The sequence below is a fragment of the Tauraco erythrolophus genome, chromosome 3, assembly GCF_009769465.1.
Source record: "Tauraco erythrolophus isolate bTauEry1 chromosome 3, bTauEry1.pri, whole genome shotgun sequence".
NCBI lineage: Eukaryota > Metazoa > Chordata > Aves > Musophagiformes > Musophagidae > Tauraco > Tauraco erythrolophus.
The window spans coordinates 59351167-59375553 of NC_141467.1; the positions used below are offsets into that span (position 1 = coordinate 59351167).

Below are 24387 nucleotides of genomic sequence, written 5' to 3' on the forward strand. Positions count from 1 at the left end.
GGTCTTCTCTCTATTTTAAAAACAGTGAAAAAGTTTTCCAGGTGCTCAGCATTTCTCAATCTAAAACACAAAGTGAGGAAAAAGAGATGAAAAGAAGATGAAAAAAAATTGTCTCTTTCCATTCATCTGAAGTGCTTTCCTGTGTATGTTGGTTTTTAGTTTTTTTTGATCAAAATTATGTTAAAGGTAATTTGGTCTGTTCTGAAGTTTCATCTAGATGGAGATAAAGTAGTATCAAAAAGAAGTATGAAAAATCATATTATAAAAAAAGTGTTTCTGATTGGAAGAGCTTATACTGACATACATGGCATGATTTCCTATTTTTTATAGGTCACATAGGTTCACTATATTTTCTTTCAGGAGGCAGATTACAGATAGAACAGCTCAATAAAATTCAGAAACTTTTTACATCAGAGACTTCAAAAGCAAGAAACCAAATTTATAGTCTTAAAAAAAAAACCCTCTGCTCACAATCTGGAACAGAAAAGTGATAGTTCTTTTACCACTACGTTTACTGTGAGATCTGCAGTTTTTATCAAGGAGTAGAACATCCTAAATGCAACACATCCCACCGCTGCAGCATGTCATTTAACTATCAAGTGTATGCAAACATTGACTCTTTAGTAGTATTCATGTAGGGAGAGAATTAACAGGAAAAGTTAGTCACTCTGTGAAGGCATTGCACTGAGGACATAACATGAAGAATGCTCTTAGAACACAGTCTTTGAGAGAGATGAAAAATCTCACACGTAACATGCACTTTTATTTTTCTTGATAACCTCTGATTACTTCAGGCCTTGAGCCTGGAAAACAGAAAGCTTCAAGATAGCTCTTCTCTGAGAATTAAACCTTTTGGAGTCAGGATGACTCTTCCTTATCCACAGATTTTATTATACTGTTTGAATAGACATGTACAGAACCAATGTCATACAGTCTTCTGTAATTTAAAAGTCCTTCTTTTCCTTTCTTCTGCCATTTTCCTTTGTTGATACTCTTCTCATTCACTCGATTTTAGCCATTTTTATTTCTTCCCCTTCTCCTTTATCTCCTGTTTCTCTGTACCAATGCAGGGAATTTTTCTTCTCTCTTCAGCCGTGTAGCAGACGTTAGTTACAGCTAAGGAGTCAGGCCACAAAGCAGTAAAACCTGAACCAATGCCTTCCTGGCACTGTTGCGTGGAAGTACAGAAAAGAGTACAAAGATGCTAGTTTTTCTCATCATCCAGTTCTCCAAACTGTGTGGGAAGAGGTGTAGATCCACTATTTTCAGTCAATATTAACACAGGACATGCCAGCAGAGAGGCAACTCCATTTTAAGTGATATAAGAATATAATTTGTTTGTTTCTTTGTCACCTTATTCGTGTTCAGTTATTCCTTTATTGTCTGTAAACATGGTCAAACTTAAATAGTGTTGAAACGTTTCGAACAGATTCTTTAACTGACTAAAACCTGTAAATAATAAAAAACCAGAAGTAGAAAAAACATTACAAAGAAATTACAGCTTCTGACATTGTAGTATTAATCTTCACCATATTCTAGTTTTCTACAGCAGGTACTATTGGACTTAACCATGATTTCACTAAATATAAAGGAAGTAAACCCAAGAAAAACAGCTTCCAATTACTAGTACTACATTGAACCTCTGTAAAGTTTTGTTCAGATTTTATGCCAGCATCATAAATGTTTCCATTTAAGCAATGTGCGTTTCTAGACACATTTGTACAAGCCCTGTGGATATTACTGAAGCAGAGGAAACATTAAGAAGTTACTCTGGTGCTTTTGTGATCACCTTCAAACTTCTTCCCTTCTATAGTACCTCACATGCTACTTTCATTATAAATTTGTTTTCATTGGAGAATGAGTTGAATGGCAAAAGGGCAGGCTAACAGGGTTTGAAGCGATTATATTCTCAGAGACTGATAGATAGCATGATAGCTCAGGAAATCTAATGAAAAAATGAAGAAAAGAACCCTGAGGCTTTTCTACCACAGTGTGTTCCCTCCCCTCCACTTTCCATTCTTCCATGGCAGAGACTGAGTTCATGTCATTCTTTTCAGAAAAATTGAGAAGATGGAATTATTCTGTGTTTCTACTTCAGAAGAGACATTCACATGTCATTGGGCAAAGATAAATCGAGGAAGCTAGTAATGCCTGCTTGCAGGACAATATCATCACTCAGTGTCTCTGAAGTGGGTTTAGTTTCATATTTTCATCTTAAACTCGAATTGTTCAATCTACACATTTACTAGAAGTAAATATCATAAAACATTTCTATATGGTGGAACGTCATCATCTATATGGATGGACCTGCACCTGGGGATGGATGAGGTCCCAATTGAGAGCTTATGGGTAAGGATTAAAGGGAGAGCAGGGACAGGGGACACAGTAGTAGGGGTCTGCTACAGACCACTTGACCAGGAGGACAGGGTGGATGAGGCCCTCTACAGACAGATAGGAGCAGCCTCACATTCACGAGCCCTGGTCTCATGGGGGACTTCAACCACCCCGATATCTGTTGGAAGGACAACACAGCAGGGCATAGGCAATCCAGGAGGGTTCCTGGAATGCATGGATGATAACTTCCTTCTCCAAGTGGTAGAGGAACCAACGAGGAGAGGTACTTTGCTGGACCTTGTTCTCACCAACAAAGAAGGGCTAGTGGGGAACATGACGCTCAAGGACAGCCTTGGCTGCAGTGATCATGAAATGGTGGAATTCAAGATTCTTAGGGAAGCAAGGAGGGTGCACAGCAAGCTCACTACCCTGGATTTCAGGAGAGCAGACAGCATAAGTACAGGCTGGCGGAGAATGGATTGAGAGCAGCCCTGATGAAAAGGACTTGGGAGTGCTGGTGGATGAGAAGCTCAACATGAGCCAGCAATGTACCCTCAGTGAATGTACCCTCAGTAAGTTTGCGGATGACACCAATCTGGGAGGCTGTGTTGATCTGATTGAGGGTAGGGAGGCCCTTCAGAGGGATTTGAACAGACTGGATCGTTGGGCTGAGGCCAATGGCATGAGCTTTAATAAGGCCAAGTGCAGAGTCCTTCACTTGGGGTGTAAAAACCCCAAGCATCGTTATAGGCTCAGGGAAGAGTGGCTGAAGAGCTGCCTGGCAGAGAAGGACCTGGGGGTGTTGGTTGACTACCAGCTTGATATGAGCCAGCAGTGTGTCCAGGTGGCCAAGAAGGCCAATGGGATACTGGCGTGTATCAAGAATAGTGTGACCAGCAGGAGCAGGGAAGAGATCCTGCCCCTGTACTCGGCACTGGTGAGGCCGCACCTGGAATATTGTGTCCAGTTTTGGGCCCCTCGCTTTAAGAGAGATATTGAGCTCCTGGAGCAGGTCCAGAGAAGGGCGACAAACTGGTCAAGGGGCTGGAAAATAAAACTTATGAGGAGCGGCTGAGGGAATTGGGGCTGTTTAGCCTGGAGAAGAGGAGCTGAGGGGAGACCTGATTACAGCCTACAAATACTTGAGAAGGGATGGTGGGAAGGTGGGGGGAGGGGCTCTTTACATTAGTGATGGGTGACAGGTCAAGAGGAAATGGGTATAAGCTTAGTCAGGGGAGATTCAGGTTGGATGTTAGAATTTCTTCTCTGAAAGGGTTGTCAGCCACTGAATAGGCTGCCAGGGAGGTGGTTGAGTCCCCATCCCTGGATGTGTAAGAAAAGGGTGGATGAACTGCTTAGGGATATGGTTTAATGGGAGATTAGGGACGGTTGGACTGGATGATCTCTAAGGTCTTTTCCAACCTAGAAAATCTATGAATCTATGAAATCTATGAAATGTGTGCTGGCAGCCCAGAAAGCCAACCGTATCCTGGGCTGCATCAAAAGAAGCATGGCCAGCAGATCAAAGATGATCTGAGGGCTGGAGCACCTCTGCTATGAAGACAGGCTGAGAGAGCTGGGCTGTTCAGCCTGGAGAAGAGAAGGCTCTGGGGTGATCTTATAGCAGCCTTCCAGTACTTAAAGGGGCCTAACGGAAAGCTGGAGAGGGACTTTTACAAGGGCATGTAGTGATAGGACAAGGGGCAATGGCTTTAAAATGAAAGAGGGAAGATTTAGATTAGATATAAGGAAGAAATTTTTCACTCTGAGGGTGGTGAGGCACTGGAAGAAGTTGCCCAGAGAAGTTGTAGATGCCCCATCCCTGGAAGTATTCAAGGCCAGGTTGGATGAGGCTTTGGGCAACCTGGTGTAGTGGAGGGTTTCCCTGCCCATGGCAGGGGGATTGGAACTAGATGATCTTTGAGGCCCCTTCCAACCCTAATCATCAATGATTCTATCATATTATTAATTTATTTCAAAATGATCACTACGCTGGATTTTGGGCCAAATTTTCTATCTAGCCCTCTTCCAAACAATTCCGGAGTAGTTGAGAGTTATAATGGGTGAAGAAGCATTTCTAATGAGCTATTGCATGTGAGCACCCTATTTTAGGGAGATAAAGAGTTTCGTAGCATTGAATATGATCTGGTCTTTGCCAGCTGGCTATAACGACAACAAACAGTCCCATATATGCTTAATTTATTAGTGTAGATACAGCTTTGAATCATAGAATCATAGAATGTTTAGGGTTGGAAGGGACCTCAAAGATCATCTAGTAGAAGGACTTGCAAGTGGCCTGTGCTAACCTTTGTATGGATTTGCCCAGGAGAGAGAAGTAGTGTTTTAGAATTAATATTTCCAAAACATATTTTCTTCTATATTGATCAGGCTATTGGGCATCCTGAGAAGGAGTAGATTTATCATCTGCATGCAGGACTGAGCGTGTTGGTCAGGACTGCTGCAACACCTCTGTAGAGCCAGAAGATCGTGGGTCTTGGGTCCATGTCTTTGACAAAGTGGAGTACTAAATGTTATCACAACACTTACTAATCCAAATGTATCTGCATTATGCAGCTTGCTTGGATGAAATGAGATGGGTTCAGAAAGTTTTTGCCATATTTAGATTTATAATTATAAGAAACTAGGATGCAACTTTCATGCAAGCATGCTGGTATTTTCTCCTGCTGTATACTGGCAACTTCAAGAACTACCCCTCATGCCACAAGGACAGGACTTAACTAAGTCTGTCTGAAACCATTTTTTCCCCTTCTTTCACTCGTTAATTGCAACTCACATTCTGATGAACTTCACAAGAGCAGTTTTGATTAGAAAGACTTAGTACCTTATGTTTATCTTTATAGATAGATTTGTAATTTTCATCAGTTCAAGAGATTTCTCTAAGTTTCTCTTCATGACAGAAACGCTACAGTGGAGAATATGAACTGCTAGATCCTACTGAATATACATTAATATTTCAGTGTTTCAGTATGAGGGAATACTACCACTTCTGGTGACAGTAAAAATATTAAACCACTAAATAAATATTAATGTCTACACCCAGCAGAGGACTTCACTGATTTAATCGTCAGGAAGGGAATACAGTCCAAACATGTTAAATAAAACTCAGAATTCAGCTGCCACCACGGTCAATGTTTTCTTCATAGATGCCTGCATGTGTGGATTGTGCTTTTTCCTTTAGCATCCATTCCAAAGGCTCTGACTCTTTTCGTGAATGGTATAGGAAACTCAGATTTTAATTTTCAATTAAATTGAAAAAATTTTCAGTTTTCATGATTTGGGCAGCCTCAAGGCACCTAAATGGCAGGACTTTGTGCACCTTAATCAGAGATGCCAGAGACGATTATGTGATTTATAAATAGTGGATTCATATTTATAATAGTCCTCTAGTAAATCACTGTTTTGTTGTTACTGTATTCTTTTTTTATTCCCCCTCCCCAACCTGATCAGATTACAAGGAAAAGGAAGAGGAGGAGACTCGCCTTTAGCAAGGCAATAAATCACTATTTTTAATGTGATTAGGACCTTCTAAATAATCAGGAAGACCATTAAAATTCAAAGCATAAAAGTAGCTTTTAAAAAGCTCTTTTTTGGCTGCCTGTGGCAGGAGGTTTGGAACTAGATGATCTTTAAAGTCCCTTCCAACCCAAACCATTCTTTGATTCTATGATTAGATGATTGTCTGAAAAACAGTTTTATTGACATAAATTCAGCGAAGGAGCACTGATCCCCTAATTCGATATTTACAATTTTAGACAGTAAATAAATATTTAAAAATCCCAAACCCTGACAATCACATTCATACATTAACAATATAATAATGGATTATAAAAAGGTTCTGTAGAAAGTTTTCAGAATACCATGTAAAAATTCATATCTTGTAAATATAAAGCTCTTCATTATCAAAATTTTTGAGTTGAAATAACAATTTATGACATGCAAAGTACGTAAAGCAGGCTGACTACAAAAATCACATTTTAATTATATTGGAATAAATTATTCATTGTGAAATAATGGCAAACAGCAGTAGTCTATGGTTGATGTTAAAGGAACATTTATGGATATACAAATAACTTAAGACCTGGGGGGGTGGCGGGGTAAATACATAAATCGATAAGCACACGAAGTAATTCATTAAAAATTCAGTAGATCTGTTGATTATGGGGTGGGAGTACCTTAACAAAGAGAAAATACAAGACACTGAAGAACTCTTTAACTCTTAAAAAAAAAACAGATAAAAAGAAAGAGTGAGTAGGAATCAAAGTCAGGCAAGTTCAAATTGGGAAGATGTTAGAAACTGTAAAAGTTGTGATGATTAATTAGAAACGAACTGGTAAGAGAAGTTGATAGCATTTAAACAACTTTATTTTCTTACCACCATTTTTATTCAAACTGATACTAGTGAGTTACATTACCATGTGGATGAAAATCTGTGATCCATGTTAAACCAATTGTCAGGCAAGATAATCTAATGATACTACTTCTAACATTAAAGTGTATCTAAGTCATTTGCATTAGTGGCAAATTTGAATTAGTGGCAGAAATTGCTATGAATAAATATTTCTAGTTTATTCATTTTAATGTGTATGTTTTGAGTGCGTGTGTGTGCGTGCATGTGTAAGCGTGCATATTTTAACAGGATTTATAGATCTTTACTAAATTGGTAAATATCTTAAATATTTAAGCAACTTTTCAAATACCCCCCAATATATGAAGGGGTAAAAAAATGTTTGTTAAATTTTTCAGGTAATTTATGAAGAAGAATATAAAAAAAATTACACTTCTCTACAAGCAAGTTTGCCTTGTTTGCTTGCGTTACTAATGTTCTTCAGCTTCATCCAAGCATGTCCTTTTAATTGTGAGAAAACATTTTCTGTGGTTCAGCCACCTGCCTTCTATATTCAATGTGTCATGCAAAAATATTTGGAGATTTACAATAAAAAGCATACTTTATTCAGCATAAAATAGGAAACATATTCGGATGTCAGATCAGCTCTGAAATGAAATGTGAGGATAATTGTGAAAGGCAGCCTATGCCAGCAATATGTCAGGATGGTGAATCATTGATGTTTATAGCTGGTATCATTCACATCAGAGCAGCTATAATTTTCTTACTATATTAATCAGGACCAACTTGATGTCTCAGAAGACTTATATTTCCTTCCTTATTTAGCTGTTAGTGTGTGTAAAACCCTCAAATGCAGTTATGTTAATTTTCCCACTTAAATTTCCTGTAATTTTGTTCTCCATTTCCAATAAGTCTGGTATGAGAAAAGGTTGATATAAAAAGCATAGGAAACTACTGAAAATGTTTATTTATTCAGATAAATTTTAAAATTAATGCCAATAGACACATAAACATATAAAGTGAAGGTACAGAATGTATTTTGAAGTATATCATTAACATACTTTGCTCAATGGCTGAGGCTTGCATCCTGATGTGATTCCACTAAAGCACTTCACACGTACTCCAGGCTGCTTAGGACACATAAGTAATGAATCCCTTTTATGAGTAGGTTAAGACTACATGCATGAAAAATTAGAGTTTCAACCAGGGTTTAGCCGGGTGCCAGTTCATGGAAAAAGTGTTAAACTGTGGAGTGTTTCAGTTCTAAACTGTTGAAGTAATTCTTACTTTTTGGTTTGCCTCCTGTTCTAAATTTAAGACTATTTAATGTTTCCAAAGAAAAGAGGATGTGTTCCCGCTCTATCTAGAATTAATTGTCTTATAGGATAAGAAAAATAGTAAAAGTCATAAATGATCTCCATGTCCACTGGCATTAAGACCATCATTAAGCTGGCTTCAGTCATACGATAAACTTAGCAGATACTAATATCATTCAGCACTGAACTAGAGCTCCTGACAAAGCTGTTGAATTTCCATCACTGGATCCTTATAAGCATAAGCTGCTGTGCAGCTGCTCCTGCCTTTCAGAGATATGCACTAGATGACACCTCTGACCCGATCATCCATATTTTTTGTGATTCTGTATGTGATGTCAGTTCATTTTGCTTCAACATGTATGTAGATCACTACATACATACAATCCTTAATCCATGGTGTGTTAATTTGGATAAATGTAATGGGCCCTGAGTGTCGAAGATGTTGATGTTCCTGTAACTGTACAGCACCATGTAGGAGTCTTTTTTGAAAGCAAAGAGACAGTGTTATTAGATGTATGACAACTGTCACTGTATAAAGGCTTGCTAACTTTTTATTTGATTCAGAAAAGGATGAAAAAACAATATTTGAAATGTAAAGTTATTAAGTAAGGCTTTTCCTGTTTCCCTTTAATTTTAGAGAAGTTTCTCTTTTTATTTCTATTTTTTTTTAAATTAAACAGAATTTTATTTTTTTATGCTATATTAGGGGAATATAAACTGTCACCTTTCTAAGAAATTGCTTTTTACTGCTTGTTTAGTTATGTGATCCACTGTGATGTTGAAACATCCTTGAAAGGCAAAGCCAACTTCAGCTTTTAACCTAAGGGAAAAGGAATGATGAAAAAGAACAGAAATATAAAGTGTGAAATATAAATAATGAATGAGACAAGTATATGTCTTACATTCCAGATTTATCCAAAGTTTGAGGTTTCCTCTCACTGACTTAGTCTAATCAGGGCATTTCTCAAGACTGGAGCAATGCATTATTTCAGTGTTTTATCTACTAATATGTTCTGATACATCAATTTTGGTACATTGTTGTGTAGCATTTTTCTCTAATTTATCATTTTTTCCTAATTTTCTGGTCACATTCTTTAATTATTTGAATATTTTCCTGTCTTTCTTTCTGACTACAGCAATAATTAAATTTAACATAAAACATGGGAGTTTTACTACATAAAGAATTGAGGAGTGTAGACTTTCACACAACAGTGATCGTACTGTATTTTTTCACTGGATCTGTCCCCCATTCATTATATGAAATAAATTGTTCCTGTCTCAGGGACAACTGTTCAAAATTTCTTTTTGTGAATTCTCTTCACGGTCAAAGACTACATATTACTTACTTTCAACAGCCAGAACCAACACTGAAAATAGAAATATTAATTTCCTAACTAATTTTTATTTTGTAGTTTTATGTTAGGATCTTCTTTTCCATAGGCACTTTTTTATTTTCTTCAGAGCACTATTAGCGAGTACGTGCAAAAAGTCATTTTTTACACATTTGGTGATACAAATTTGCTAACATACTGATATCCAACACAAATGCTTTCAGAATGCTACCCTAATCTATTCTTAGCCTACCATAGTGTACGCAAAAGCTATTTGAGTAAGTAAGGAATTCTGTTTGAAAAAAAAGAAAAAAAAAGGAGTATGTGGTCATGTAAGTAATGCTTTCATTATAATGAATAATCAATTTGGTGGGTAATTTTCCAGCCTTTTATTTAATCAGATTTATTTCTTATCCTTCCAATATTTCTGTTCTTCATGAGGAAGATCTTTAAAAGATCTTTCCCTACCTCTAAAACAAGTGCATCTAAAGTTGAGGAAAAAAAATCCCACAAAAATTTCACCATGTGAGAATTATAAAGACTTTTCTTCCACTTAATTTCTCTGTTCACTTCTGGTTTTGAGTCAGGTGCCTTTTTCTCTTGAAGAGGTACACCGCCTCTTGAAGGAAAATAGTGTATCCTGTTCTCATTTCACATGGCTAGTAGCATAACATCTCCTAACAGTTGGGAAAAGTAGAGAAGGTTCTTCTCTTCCCATGCACCATGGGGATGGAGCATAACCAGAATGAAATCTTCAAAACCAAAACAGACAAATTTTGCCCAAACATCTGAATTTTTCAGTAGATCTTAACTGCTATCTTTTTCCTCCCATTTCTGAAGCAGTCGTTGCTGTTCCAAAGAATGGAGGCCCCAGAGCAGCTCAAAAAGCAATTTCAGGGAGTGGTTTTGTTTGTTTCTTTGCTTTTAACATGGACAAATCAATTTAATTCCTTTTCCTAATTAATTTCATAGAATGGATTAAGCTGTTTTAACTATAACTTGAAAACGAAAAATATCCTCAGACAGGCAACCAGCATGGAAAAAAACTCCATCTACAAGTATTTAAATTTGAGAAAATTGTAAACAAGGGCTCAGAATGAAAAGATGTAACCACTCTTTAGCATTGCTATTATTATCACAATGTTTACTCTTTTGTTCTTAAACTTCATTTCCAGCCAATAATACCTCAAAGCTTGGAGAGGTACAAAACCTTAATAACTCTCCGAAGAGGTGATCAGCACATTTTTAAATTTCTGTTTGTAGTTACATTAGTCTCTGATTTCTCTTTAGCAGAAAATAACCGCCACCAATGCTTCTATGGAAAGTACAGGAATTTTATTTTTTTTCACCAAAAGATAATTCTGTTTTATGAAAATTTTGAAAATTTTCCTCATATAATGTTAAAATAAACAGATTTCTGAATGGAGGTCATAAACAAATAAGCACAATTATGGCACTGGCTCAGGAGAAACCTGTGTTCAGATTCTTGTTCTGATTCAAATGAGAATCTTTGAGACTACATCATCTTTTAATGAAGGAGAATAGGAAATTAATTTTCCTATTAAGGCAGAATAGGAAAGTAATTTGAGTTTACTGCTGCACCTAATAGGTTACAGGGAATGAACATTTCTATTTCTCTCCAGCAATCAGACAGATCTTTCTAATGGAAATTTAATTGAAACCAAAATTTATCCTGTAATTATAATTATTTTTCCTCTTGAGAAAACATATTTTCATAAAATTTGGACATTGAAAAATATTCTATCCCGTTTTAGTTAAGCTTGCATTCTATATTTACTTAAATGCATATATATACACACATGCAGTTTCAACATTTTTCTTATGGTTTTTAACATTAAAATTCAAAAAGGTCCAAATATGATGAGATATGTACAAACACGTGCATGCCTGCATGGGCCATTTTTTCTTTATTACTTGATTAATGAGGATATGTTGGAAAAGTAGTATCTTTTTTTTTTTTTTTTGATCTGGAGTGAATCTGTTCCCTGTTGCCTGTTAAATACTGTTAGAACCATCTCCATAGCAACTAATGGTGATGCTCAAGAAAAGTGTTCCCAAAGTTTCAGATAAAGAAGTAGATCATTAGAATCCCTTAAAAAGAAGGATACATGTTTAGGTAGATGGAGCTAATAAGTGAAAGGAAGCACAAACTGTAAAACCACAGTAAAGTCTATGATGCCAGCAAGTGTAAAGACATGGTGTGATTAGTTTTTACAGTTGCCTTGGAGTTATTGCACTCTAGAATTGATGAGTGAATGCTTTTTATCTTCAGAGAGTTTAGGTGCTAGGTTTGAATTTTGGTTATAATAGGACAGATTTCTTTTTGCAGTAATGTCTAAACTCATCAACAAAGAAAGGTTTTATTTTCTTGTCTGTTTATTATTATGACATTATAATTAATATCACAAACATTAATATTTACCTCATTTTAACAGCTGAAATAAAAATTATCTCAAAAGTCAAGGTCTATTTTGTCCATTTAGGTATACAACTTTGATTAGGATGGTTTTGAACGTCTTACATGAATTGTTGCTTTGGGTCAAAAACTGCTTGCCAATGTCAGTAATATTTACAGCTCTATTGCCAAATTACTCTGTACACTACATATAACTTTATAGATAAACCAGACTTCCAGATAGTTCTTGCACATCTCCTAGGTAAAAGTCATGTCATGAGCCTGAAACTGGTAGATCTAGCTTTGTTTTCTATTGCACAGACCTTTGTAGAGTAGAACAACTCAGCTCTCACTGACTACAGTGAAAGTTGAGTCCCTTGCATCTTAGCGGATTTAAATAATAGCCAAAATATTTAATGCATTCATCATACATAAAATGATTGGACATACATAAAATGGAAGGACACAATTAATGGAAAAGGAGTAGTGCTGCTTCTGGAGAGGGCAGTCTTTCAAAAGAGAAAAGATTACTTCTGCAGAAGAGAAGGCAATGTCACTACTTAGAGATAAAGAAGCTTTCTGCCTTAATTTGAAAGGATCTGCCTAATGAGCCATGCTTGGTTCCCTTAGACAAATTTATTACTCTCACTTAACATGGACATCATTATTAATTAGGCAAGCAGGAGTCATACCATCCTGTCAGCAGAGATGCTGGATTACCCTGAAGCTGGGTGTAAGCCAAAGACTTTCCTCACAGCCCATCCCTCAGCAGGACTATTTTCCTTCCAGTAGAGAAGTAGCATACTGCTGCAAGTTTTCTGGCTGTTCCTCTTTAGAGAATCTGTATTAATTCACATTGAGAACATCAGGGGCAAATGGTACACCTCATCGTTAACAGTATGAAAGAGTTCTTAAAAAATCAACATTAAATTGGCTCATGCCCATCATTGACTATTAAGTGATTATAAAAATACAAGATCATAGCAGATTCTTAAATGGGTAGAATGACATTTTATATTTTAGCTCAAATAACCATTTGGTAAAAGTTGACTAATGAAGATTCCTGCTTAATCCAGACCTGGTTTTGAAACTTGTGACAAGTTTATCTTAAATTTATAAAGGTTTTTGGACAATTCTCAGTTAGATTCATAAGACAAAATTTTGGTCTGAATTGCTACCTTTAGAAGGACATTTGGATAGCTATCTTTTATCTTTGTCTACATATGGTTTCCTACAATTATCCATTGTAAAACCAGAAAAATGGTTAGATACAGGATACACTTTTTAGATGCCTGAGCACAAATAAAAAAATAAAGATCTTGCAGCAAGAAGAAGCAGAAGCAGTGAACTTTTCTTACCATGGACTTAACCATAGATATGGGTATCAAAATCACAATTACATACAGACATTCAGATTAAAACTAGTCAAAAAATGAAATTATCATTCTGGAGAAAATTTTCTGTGGAAATGTTGAATATTATTTTCATTCCAATAAGAACTTCACAAAATATAAATTCTCTTAATAGTATTTCAGATTTTAAAAAATCTTTTTCTGATATAAATTTGGGGTTGGAATTTATTTTTCACCTTTTTTATTACTTTGATTTACTCTGTTCCATTAATGACTACAATGTCTGTTTTATTTGTCACAGTATGATGTATTAGTTGAAATATTCTAAAATGTTGCCACTGTAGTTGATTTTTCTAGAAACTATAACGCAGTTTTGAACTAGGAGCATTTATGTATTCGTGCTGTACTGGCTTTCTTGAGAATGTCTGTCACGTGTCTTCTGAACGAAAAGAGGAAAATAGCTCTCACTCTACCATTGCCTGTTTACCTGCCTGAGTAGCAGTTTCATACAGATTCCTGTTTCATACATTTCCATTCTCTGTTCAGCTTTAGGTTCCTGATTCTCTTCCCCAGAGAGAGCTGACCTGAACATTGTAAAGCGCTCTTCCAGTTTGCATCAGCTAGTTATGGTCCCCTTGGTCTAAGCAAGTTGCGTATAATCATAGAATCATAGAGTGGTTAGGATTGGAAGGGACCTCAAAATCGTCCAGTTCTAACCCCCCTGCCACGGGCAGGGAAACTCTCCACTACACCAGGTTGCCCAGAAGTCAGTACTGTCCTGTGAGTCTCCTTTACTGATCTCAAATGTGCTCTCTGCTATGGGGTAACATTGTAGAAATTGCACCCAAGCTACATATACCCAAATTTCCAGATGTAGTTGTAAGGACAACTGGTCAGCTTGTGGTTTGTGACAGCTGCTTTGCTGTAGTAGGGACAAAATTAATTAAAACTCTTTCTGCAAGTGTATTTTTCACAAGGGTGAATTGCATGCCAGAATTTTAGCATAAAGCATCCTGTATTTTTTTTTAAATCATTCAAAAACATTTTAGTGATGACTATCCTGATAAATTTGATTATTCTTTGATTTAGTGCCAGTTACAAATGCTAGCAATCATTAAATATTATGTATTTCTGCAACCTGATATCCGTTGTGTGGTATGTTGAAAGTAAAGCCAGAAGTAACTTCCTCCTCCAGGTCCAAAGCCAGCAACCTAACCGCTGTCAGCCACTATTATCTCTACTGGCAGTATGCAACTATAGACAAATTTTATGTTGGATTTTGCAAGTCACCAGAAGTATGAATTTGTTTTGTCTAGCCTCTGTAGGGAAAAGAGGACAGATGGACTTTTCATACTGCTGAAATAAATCTCTTGCTTCCTTTGGCCAGCCTACCAGACTAGGGTTGATGAGTCAAATAGGTCAGAGAAGCTGAAATTTGTGCTTTTCTTGTGTGAATAGAAAGGGGACACCTTTTATTGAATTGATTTCATTTAAAAGCGTACAGCTGATAACATTTTTGAGAAGTGATTTCTCAGAATATTGGAAGTTATGCCAGGTATGTGTTGTTATTCTGTACCTTTCTGAATATAAGCATCCTGTTTAAAATTCTTTGAAATGTCAATGTTTAGAAAAAACTCTTAATTTTTAGTTCCTCAGCTCTCAGTAGTTACTACAGTGTTATATCATTTAAAATGCCATTTAAAAATGCTAGGTTTGAGGCATAGATGTTTACAATTGAAAATATTAATTGATGTATGCCAGATTATATAACTTCAGGTTTTCATCAGGACAGTGATCTACTGGACCGGCGGAAACATTGCTTCAGTGTCCAGTCTGAATCTGGAGAAGATCTTTACTTTTCTGTGGAACTAGAGTCTGACCTAACACTATGGGAAAAAGCCTTTCAAACAGCAACTTTTTTAGAAGTAGAACGGATACAGGTGAGAACAACTGCCTTGATGATTACCTTTTGCTACATTAACAAATCAGGTCTAATTGAAATAATGATGTAATTTAAGAAATGCTCTGACCTCCTGTAGCTCTCAAATTATTATTGTTTTACATATGTAATTGCATAAAAACCCTTCTGGTGTTCCCAAACAGCTTGCAATCTAATGTTCAGAAGACATGACCTTGAATACAAGCTTTGAGTTATTATGACTAGGTCATAGATATTTGTTAACCAAAGCTTGTAGACAGAAGAGGAAAAACTTTCTATAGATCAGGGACAAAACCAGCTGTTTAGATAGTCTTGGATTGTCTTAGTAGTGAAATTTTTCTGTATGAAAATTGCAATAATATATATCCTCTGCTACTAAATATTTGAGATGCTTTGTCTTTGTTGCTTTGCAACAGTCTTTGTAGAAACACTACTGTGTCATCAGTAAAAGAATATGTGGCAATTTTCTTGAATAGCTTTTGGCCCAGAAACCACTTCATATTTGCTCTTCTCTAGTGATTCATACTGTAGCATCCCAGATTTAAATTTTTCTCTTGGGGTTTAGAATTACATTTATTCAAAATTGCTTCTGTGTATCCTAAAAATAATTTCCCTAATAATCTTAACCTTAAATTAATCTTAATCTTTCCACCTTTCTTTTCACTCTACTGATGTTCAGAGTAGCAATTATAAACTCAAAGTAATGATTTCCTGAGATTGATTGATTATTGTAAATTTGTGAAAGTGGACAAACAGGCTTCCCATGATAGATTATTATTGTGGAACTCACATTTATGATTTCACCTTTTTTTCTTTATTTTCTTGCCTCTCTTTCTAGATCTCAGTTTGGAAAAAAAATAGAATATTAATTTTTAATATAACTAGTCTTGGTGTCCTCATTTTTCTTTCAGCAATCTGTTACTGCTTTCATCCACCAATTTGCAGATTCGTATAATACCTGGTTTGACTAAGTAGTGGTATAATTTGTCTCCAACAAGTTCTTTCATTGCTCAGTGAGAAAAAAAAGGTGACAGGTTCGAAATCGAGGTATCAACTGTACATTTTTACTGAAAATGTGTTTTACGCAATCATGTTCATATGAATATTCATATTTCATGTGAATGATAATTCAACCATGTGCAGGTTTGTCTCACCTATGAAATAACATAATTTTGAAAATACAACTGCAGTTCAAAACTGCTATTTAAAATTATTCAAATGTGTTGTATACTATTCCATAGTCATACAAATAATAACAGAGTTACTCAACGAGTATAAATTGACATTAACCTCCATGAGAGGCTAATCGGGACCCTATTCTGATGTAATACTAAATAATATCTTGCAAATTAGAATATTTTTTAAATTCCTCACTATAAATACGTAGTAAATTCTCTTTAAGCCTAATTCATAGCCTCTGCTAGAAGTATGTCTGAAACAAAAAATTAGACAGGTTTTGAGGTTTTTTATTTTAGGAAAGAAATACATTAGAGGAGAGATAGTCAAGTTGATAACAGTTTAGCAATAACGTGGTATGATATTGTAGTGGTGCCATTATGGTGTGTTACAGTCACTCTTTAGTTTTTTTTAGAGTAGCAAGAGATACTAATCCATTTTGATAGTTACTTATTAAAAGAAAAAAAATAGTTTAAATGGAAATCTTTTTTTCTTTACTATCTCATAGCATTGCTATATGAAGAATCTGAGACTACTACGGTATGCGTAATGATGTGCAATTACATATGATTGTCAAATTCCCTTTGTGTTCTTACTACTTTATTCTAAAATTGTCACCACTTCCATCATGATTTTTTTTTCTTGTTGTCCTTTTTTGTATTGTAGTTGTTTGGTCCCTAATATGAGGATTACTGTTTAAGCTGCTTTGTGTTACAGTACTTTAACATGTCTCCATTGAAGTTGAATTTGAGTTTGAAAGTCTGAATTAAATCTTGGATTTACAGTCTATTTTCCCTTAGCTTCAGAGACAGATTACACTAAGTTTACAACTTATCATTATTTCCATAATTTAAACTGTGTATTCAGAGGGTAGCGTCTAAGGAACATAATACTTTTGGTTGTCTCCTTCAGCCCCTTCCTGACCTGCTGAATTATTCATAAACCCAATTTAAGATTCTATATTATGTGAGAGAAAAAGAAATGAGTGCTGAGAGAAAAAGAAATGAGTGCTGAAATATCTTCTGCTTATTTTGGGAGGGGGATATTTCAGTTCTGATAAGGTTTTCATTAGCTCTATGTGAGAAATCAGCAACCAAAGACAAACATTCCCAGTATATATTATTAACAGTCACTCATAATGGTTTAAATTGTTTGTTAAATGTTAAAAGGAATTTTAAATTATCTAGTCTCCTGGGAAGAGTTTCTGCATTTTGTTTTCTCTAAATGTCTGAATTAAAAGATAAAGACAATAAAGATGAGAAAAGTCTGAGCAAATTTAACAGGTCTCTGAAAGTTCACATTCCTGCTGTGACCGGAAGCATGCACAAGTGCGCAGAACACTTGCATAAAAAATTCCCAGAAAAACTTAAAATCTTATTGACCAGAGATCCTTTTGTTATTCTCACATTTTTGCTTCTGTGAATTGTTTTGAACCTCATGGAATACATAATCCAAGGGCATAGACAGGTCTTAGGTATAAGTAAAGAAAAAGTAAAGAATCAGCTACTGCTTGTGGTCTGCACCTTAGAATGCTGTTTCTTCCTACCGATAACCACATTGAGCTAACTAGATGGTATTTTTCTACAAACTATGCATGCCTTTTGTAGAAGGAACCTTCAGTCTGGGAAACAGGTGGCTTTTTCAGTGCAGCACTGAACCAAGACTGATATGTCCTGTTTCTCATAAATCTTTATTTCTCAGTGAGGCTAATTAGCCCAGGCACAGTGCTTTGCTTAAGCAGAGGTAGCTGTGCCAGCACAGCGTGGTGCTGTAATCCGCATCTTATGTTGACCTCTGGTGTTGAGGTGGGAGGTCAGATGAGTTAGAAGGCAAGACATATTTTAAAACTGAGATGCTGTCTTCCTGACAAATTTTAATTCTCAGTAAAGGCTCTATGTCTGTTTTAGATATCTTGTAAGTCTACAAATTAAAATGTAGTTTACATCTTGTAGGTAGTTAGCAAGATATTTCTACAAAACTGTACATTTTTTGTTTTACATGCAAAACCTGAACATTTTTGCATATGTGAATTCATTAAGTAGTAAGTCACTGTGAAATATATTACTTTACACTCTTTTCTTCTACTAATGAGTTGTTGCCAAAGGCAATATCCTCTCCTCTTCTAACAACACTGATTTACTATCAAAGTTTACATATTCATAGAAGTTTTATGGTGTAGCTGCTCTAAAAAAAAAGCCACTTTTATTTGCTAATCTAACCACAAATGCCATATGACTGCGACACCATAGAGCTGAATAATTTATTTTGTAATTAAAAAATTGGGAGTGTTAACGCATTAATGCTTATGATGACCAAATGCACCTCTATACTGTATGAAATCAGATTTTATATATGTAATGAAGTACATAAAGTTCTTTCAGTGTTGGAAGCTACAAGAATAGACCAGTTGCCACTTTCCACCTCAACAGCAGCAGTAGGAAACATTTCATTTACTGATGGACAGTTATAGCTTTTGAATGCCTTTGATGGATCACACAATAACATGATTTACTGTTACTCAGCAAGAATGCAAAATCATCTTGTAAGGCACATGTAATGGATTATTTTTACCTCTGAGTTGTAGATGGCCATGCTTTGTCTAGAGACTGGCTTAAATGCTGCACTTGTGCCCCACTAATAATTAAGAGTCTTCTTCATTTTCAGTGATGCCTATCACTGCATTTGAAACCTGGATTCTAGAGCTCCAAGGTGTATGCACAAAGGTTAACCAACAACTGTTTGTATGTAGTAGAGACCTAATTTGATCAATGAAAGCTATTCACTCAAATATTTCAGCTCCAGAAAAGAAATCTGTGTTGAAGTGTATGAAAGTGAAATTTAAAAGAACCAAAGAACCTATATAGCTATGAACTTTTCCATTTTCCTTCATTACAATGTCTATTTCACCTCTTAGAAGCTGTTAATAAGCCTTTCAGCTTCTTGTGTTCTGGGGAAGACCATTTAGAATCCAAAGAGTCCACTCAAAGAATGAATAAGTAAAGGCCTATTATTTATCCTTGATAATCAAAATACCAAAAATAATAATACATACCTTTGTAACACTGATAATTTAGTAACTTACATTGTCTCCATGTTTATGATTTATATTTTGGTTCTTTGGCACATTATAGATCATGGAAGTCTTTGTTCTCATTTTGTATATTTAGTGACTACAGCAACATTTGAAGACTATAACTATATTTCATTTCATCTGAAGGGTAAAATTTCCATAAAATAAGAATGGTTTCTTTATTGAACTTACATCAGATTTGGAAATGTTTTAAATTTTTTACATATTTTGTGATGAAAAATACATGAAGTCAGCCTTCAGGCACAGCCGTAGTTTTGATCCTGAAAACGACACTGATAGATGTCTTACAGTAAGTATTGAAGTGTGATGTTATGGAAATAAACAGATGCATAGATTTTAAAATCATAGAATGCAAAAGTCTTTCAGGATTTCAAGGTTTCTCATAGAAACCTTTGAGATATACTGGTACACTAACTGAAGCAAAAAAGGTGTTTCATATGATTATGTCGATTACTACATGGTATGAAATACAACCTTTTTCACTGAGCTTTAGGAAAATACAAAAACACAATAAACAGCATACCAAATAGATATTTTAAAATGCATTTATTTTCTTTTAAAAAGTTAAAAGGAATACATTAATGTTAGAGCAAGTTACTGGGTTCCAAAAAAAATAAGAGACTTTGAAAATAATGAAACTTCCCTTTTAGCAGTTGTCATTGGTAAAACACCGAGGCAATTTTTATTCTGATTTTTTTTTTTCCCCTGATGGAAGCAAAGCCTCTTTTTACAATACTTCGAAAACTTCATCACTGATATAAATCCTCTTATTTGAAATACACTGGCAATAAATTGACCTATTTACGCACAAATTACTTATTTCTGATAACAATTTTGAGACATATAAACGTTAGAATAAACTCACAGAAATACTGGTCCTAGAAAGAATTTGAAGAAATATGTTCTGTGGTAACTACCTTCTCTGATTTTTCTTTAACAGTCCAAGACTTACGCCTGTGTTTTGGAGAGTCATCTTATGGGACTTACCATCGACTTCAGCATGGGATTTGTCTGTTTTGATGCTGCCACAAAGGTAAAGTTCTAAGACTCGTTTCCATCACATTATTATTATTCCTTATTATTTCTTATATTTGGAGATAAGTAGTATGTCCTTAAAATGTACTTCTTTCTGTTATCGCAACAGATCATCTCATGTCAAATCTCTCATGCTTTAGTTTAAACTTGGGGTAATTTCTAAATGCTATAAGAAGTTGTATTCTGTTATGTGCTTGTTATTGAAAAGTCAATATCAATCAGAAAAAAGCATCAAGTCTTCATTCTTTAATTTCACATGAAAGGTCAGACTGATTCAGTTTGATATTTCTTTTACTGTCTATCCATGGTTTTGAGAGGAAATAATCTTCTTGGTTTCAAACTAATTTGTGAACTTTGAAAAGAATCTGCCTTTCTCTTCTTCTGTTTCATGGGTGGGAGTGTATGTTATTACAGCAATTCTTAGTTTATGTTTTAGATTATTTTGTTCAGCTATCTGTAGAAAGAGAAATCAGTCATGGTCTGTATGTCTCATGCTTTTCCTGTCAGCCTTAAAAAAGCTCAGTACAACTGATGAGATAGTTTGCTATATCAAATGAATAAGACGGCATCAATTTCCAGGTTATATTAATGCAAATCCAAATCTCGGTAAAATCATCGAGAGCCTACGTATGTTTGCATTTGCACTAATTGCTAACAAGTATTAAAATTTAGGCTGCCCAGGGAGGTGGTTGAGTCCCCATCCCTGGATGTGTTTAAGAATAGGGTGGATGATCTACTTGAGGATATGGTTTAATGGGGATTGGGGATGGTTGGACTCGATGATCTCTAAGGTCTTTTCCAACCTAGAAATCTATGAAATCTATGAAAATGTAAGCGGGCTTTATTGCTAGTACTTGACACTGCTATTATGGAGGAATGTGAAATATCTTTTCTGAGTTCCACTTCTCTTCAATACCTGTTTTCAATACTTTTTTTTTGGCTTCAGCAATGCCACAAACAATTGCTGAAAATGCCTTTTTCTTGCCAGAATATGCTCCTGTCCTCTCTCTTAAGCTAACCCTTCCCACCACATTACTCCACGAATCAGAACCCTTTTATTCTTCCCACTCCATTCTACTGTTTGTTTGCACAAGGTGTGATGAATTTGAAATTCAAATACTTGTGCATACATATTTCTTTTAGTTAAGCAAACAGTTCATCAGTGAAATGCAGGACTGTCAACTTAGGATGTATTACACAAAAAAACAGAGCAGCGGAATTAAAATGCAGTGGCTCAGAAAAAAATGTGTGGGTCTTCTCTCACCCTCCAATAGTATATGCTTTTGTATAAAGGTAATTTGCATCTCCTTCAAAGCTCTTGCACTTCTCTGATTCTCAAAAGACTTCAGACTCTTTCAAAGCCATTCTCTGAAATACAAGCATACACGAAATTTCAGAGAGCAAAGCACAAGCACAACTGTTCTCATACATGTTACCATGGCTTAAGGATGTGGTATCCTTTTGGTATGTCTTTAGAACATCTACATCAGATTTCCAGATATAGAAAAAAAGCTCTAGTAGGGCTCTAACTTCACTGTCTTGCTTTCCCAAATAAGTCATTGTGCCTTTCCAGTTGTACAAGATTTCTAGAGACGTCATCTTGGTGAACAATATTACTTACAAAACAGTATTAAAATCAACTACTGAAACACTAAGGCAATTGTTAGCATTGCTAGCAGATTTTCTTTCAGCTCTTCTCACCTCTTCCTGCTGCCCCATGTTCCCTACCAGGTCATATAGGGATTACTAAAAATACATGATAAATTCTGACAATAAAAGAAGTGCAGCAAAAAATTCGCATCTAACTTCAATTTCAAGTCAGAAGAGTCCTGACTGGATAGGTTAGGAACCTACTCAAACTAAAACCACATTGCACAACCAAGTAGCAGATCCACAATGCAAGACCACTGGAGTAAAGCTTTGATGACTTGATGACAACCATAAGAAAGCAGCGAAGGATTTTTGTGTCTTCCAGGTCTCCCAAGCTTGAGAAGGCCCATAAAGCATTTTAAGAGTATTGGGCAATTTTACTTTTTCCTCTCCTCTTCATCTATAAAGGCCACAAAACCACGGAATGAATCTATTCCTTCTGAAGTCTCAACTTCCAAAATGTTCTGAAATTTTAAGCCAAGTACTAACCAAACCAAGTGTCTGGAGATCTTGAGGGTCTAAATGCTGATGAAAGAGGACACATTTACAGAATCCGAAAGAAGTTTTTGTCAAAGCATGAAAGGGTACCAGATGTGTGAACAGATTTCCTTCAGGAAGCAAAGGGCTTCATAGGCATTATGTGGACAGAGCAGATAAGTGTAGAATTCCTCATGAACTGCGGGAAAGATGTTTTTATTACAGTGAATAGACTGTAGTTGTAACTAAAGAAAGTGTGGTACATTTTGCATCATCTGCAACTGCTATGCTGTGCTGCTCCTCCTCCTTCTCTCTTGCCAGCCTGGCAGTGGGTAGTGGCCCACAAAACATTTATCAGACCTAGATCAGCCTTAGAAATCTCTCAGTTGGTACTACTCTTTCACCACACTTACATACAGGCTGCAAGGAAGAGCAGGGGGCTCCTGCTGATCTATCAAATCTGTCACCAGCCCTCTACTGTCTCACTCTGGTCCTCAAAGCTCCTGATACCACCCAAGAGCTGCATGCTGTGGCAGAAGTGATTCCCCTTGAAAAAATACCCTTTCCTATCTTTCCATGCTACACTTACCTCCTAATTTCCCTTTTACCTTTTCCACTTGCACTATCCATGTTTCCTCTGTATTTCTTGCACTTTCTGTGTTTTCTTTTTAAACTAATAAAATCCATTTTGCCTTCATGCTTGCTGATTTTTCTTTTAAAATGGGTTTTATTTTCCTGAATGGAGGGAGGGACCGTGCTGGTAAAGCTCAGGAGTCAGTATATGGAGAATCCTGAAGGTTTCAGGGTTTGTTTCATTTTACCTTGATATGGAAAAAGAGGCAAGTGGAGAGTACAGTTCAAGATAAAGTCAATATGTTAAAAATGCCTGATCTATTAGATAACATGCATATTAGAGATATGTCACATACTAATCCATTCATTAGGTATGCAGAGCCTGTACATTGGAAATTCAAGAAAATAAATGGATAGATGGGATAAAACCCAAAAGAGTCATAAATATGTTAATCCTATAAACAATATGCAAAACTTCATGGAGAATGTTCTTCTGGCAATTGTCTTTAAGAAGTATGTGTCACATATGCTAGTTGTACTGTTTTGCAAGTCTTTGTCTCACTGTTTACCAGTCTTTGGAAAAACTCCTTAATTAATCTCACAGATGTTTCATGGAACATATAATGTGATTTCTCTTGGTTGCCCAAAAGTCATTATATACTTCTGTTACCAATTAAAAAGCACATTATCTAGGAATTAAAAGTCTAACAAAACCAACAAAGAGTGCGCACTCCCTTCAAAGCTAAGACTCTGTACACACAAATACAGATATACATTTTTGTGATTCAAATGGAAGTTTTACATAAGCAAATCTAATCAAAAATCTCCAAGTTTTCTAACCAGATAGAACAGTATTTATATTGCCAACAGATTCCTTGAAAATGTTTTCAGGCTTCTGATATATATTCACTTATTTAATTGCATAAGTGTAAGTAAACTATGGCATAACATTCACAAAAAAGATTTTACATTGAAAACGTTTACATATAAAAGAGCTAAAAGTATTATTTTTAACTTCTCTATGTATTATTTTGAAGTAGATTGTGTTATCTTAAAACTTTCAGTGTTATAAGCAGAATGCGATCATTATCCTCGGAAATCCACCTGCAGTGCTCCACCTCAATTAGTTCGTATGTTAGAATAAAGTACAGCATGGATAAAAAGGAGGACATATTGTTTCGTTAGGTAATCAGGTGTTAGGCAGTGTGAGATGATAAGGATGGCTCTAATGCAATTTCATTAGAAGAGAAGAGAAAAAATACTGTATAATGCAACATAATTTGTTGCCAAGTGACTGCTACAGTTGAAACTGTCAAACAAACCATAGGATG

The 24387-nt window shown here is 35.7% G+C and overlaps 1 protein-coding gene across 1 annotated transcript in view; it reads left to right on the forward strand.

The window, feature by feature from the left end:
- SNTG1 (syntrophin gamma 1) overlaps positions 1-24387 on the forward strand; it is a 162537-nt gene that overhangs the window by 110280 nt on the left and 27870 nt on the right. The window contains exons 14-15 of the mRNA XM_086609311.1: positions 14903-15055; positions 20262-20354. Coding sequence (XP_086465437.1) covers positions 14903-15055; positions 20262-20354 — 246 coding nt within the window. The remainder of the gene's footprint in view (positions 1-14902; positions 15056-20261; positions 20355-24387) is intronic.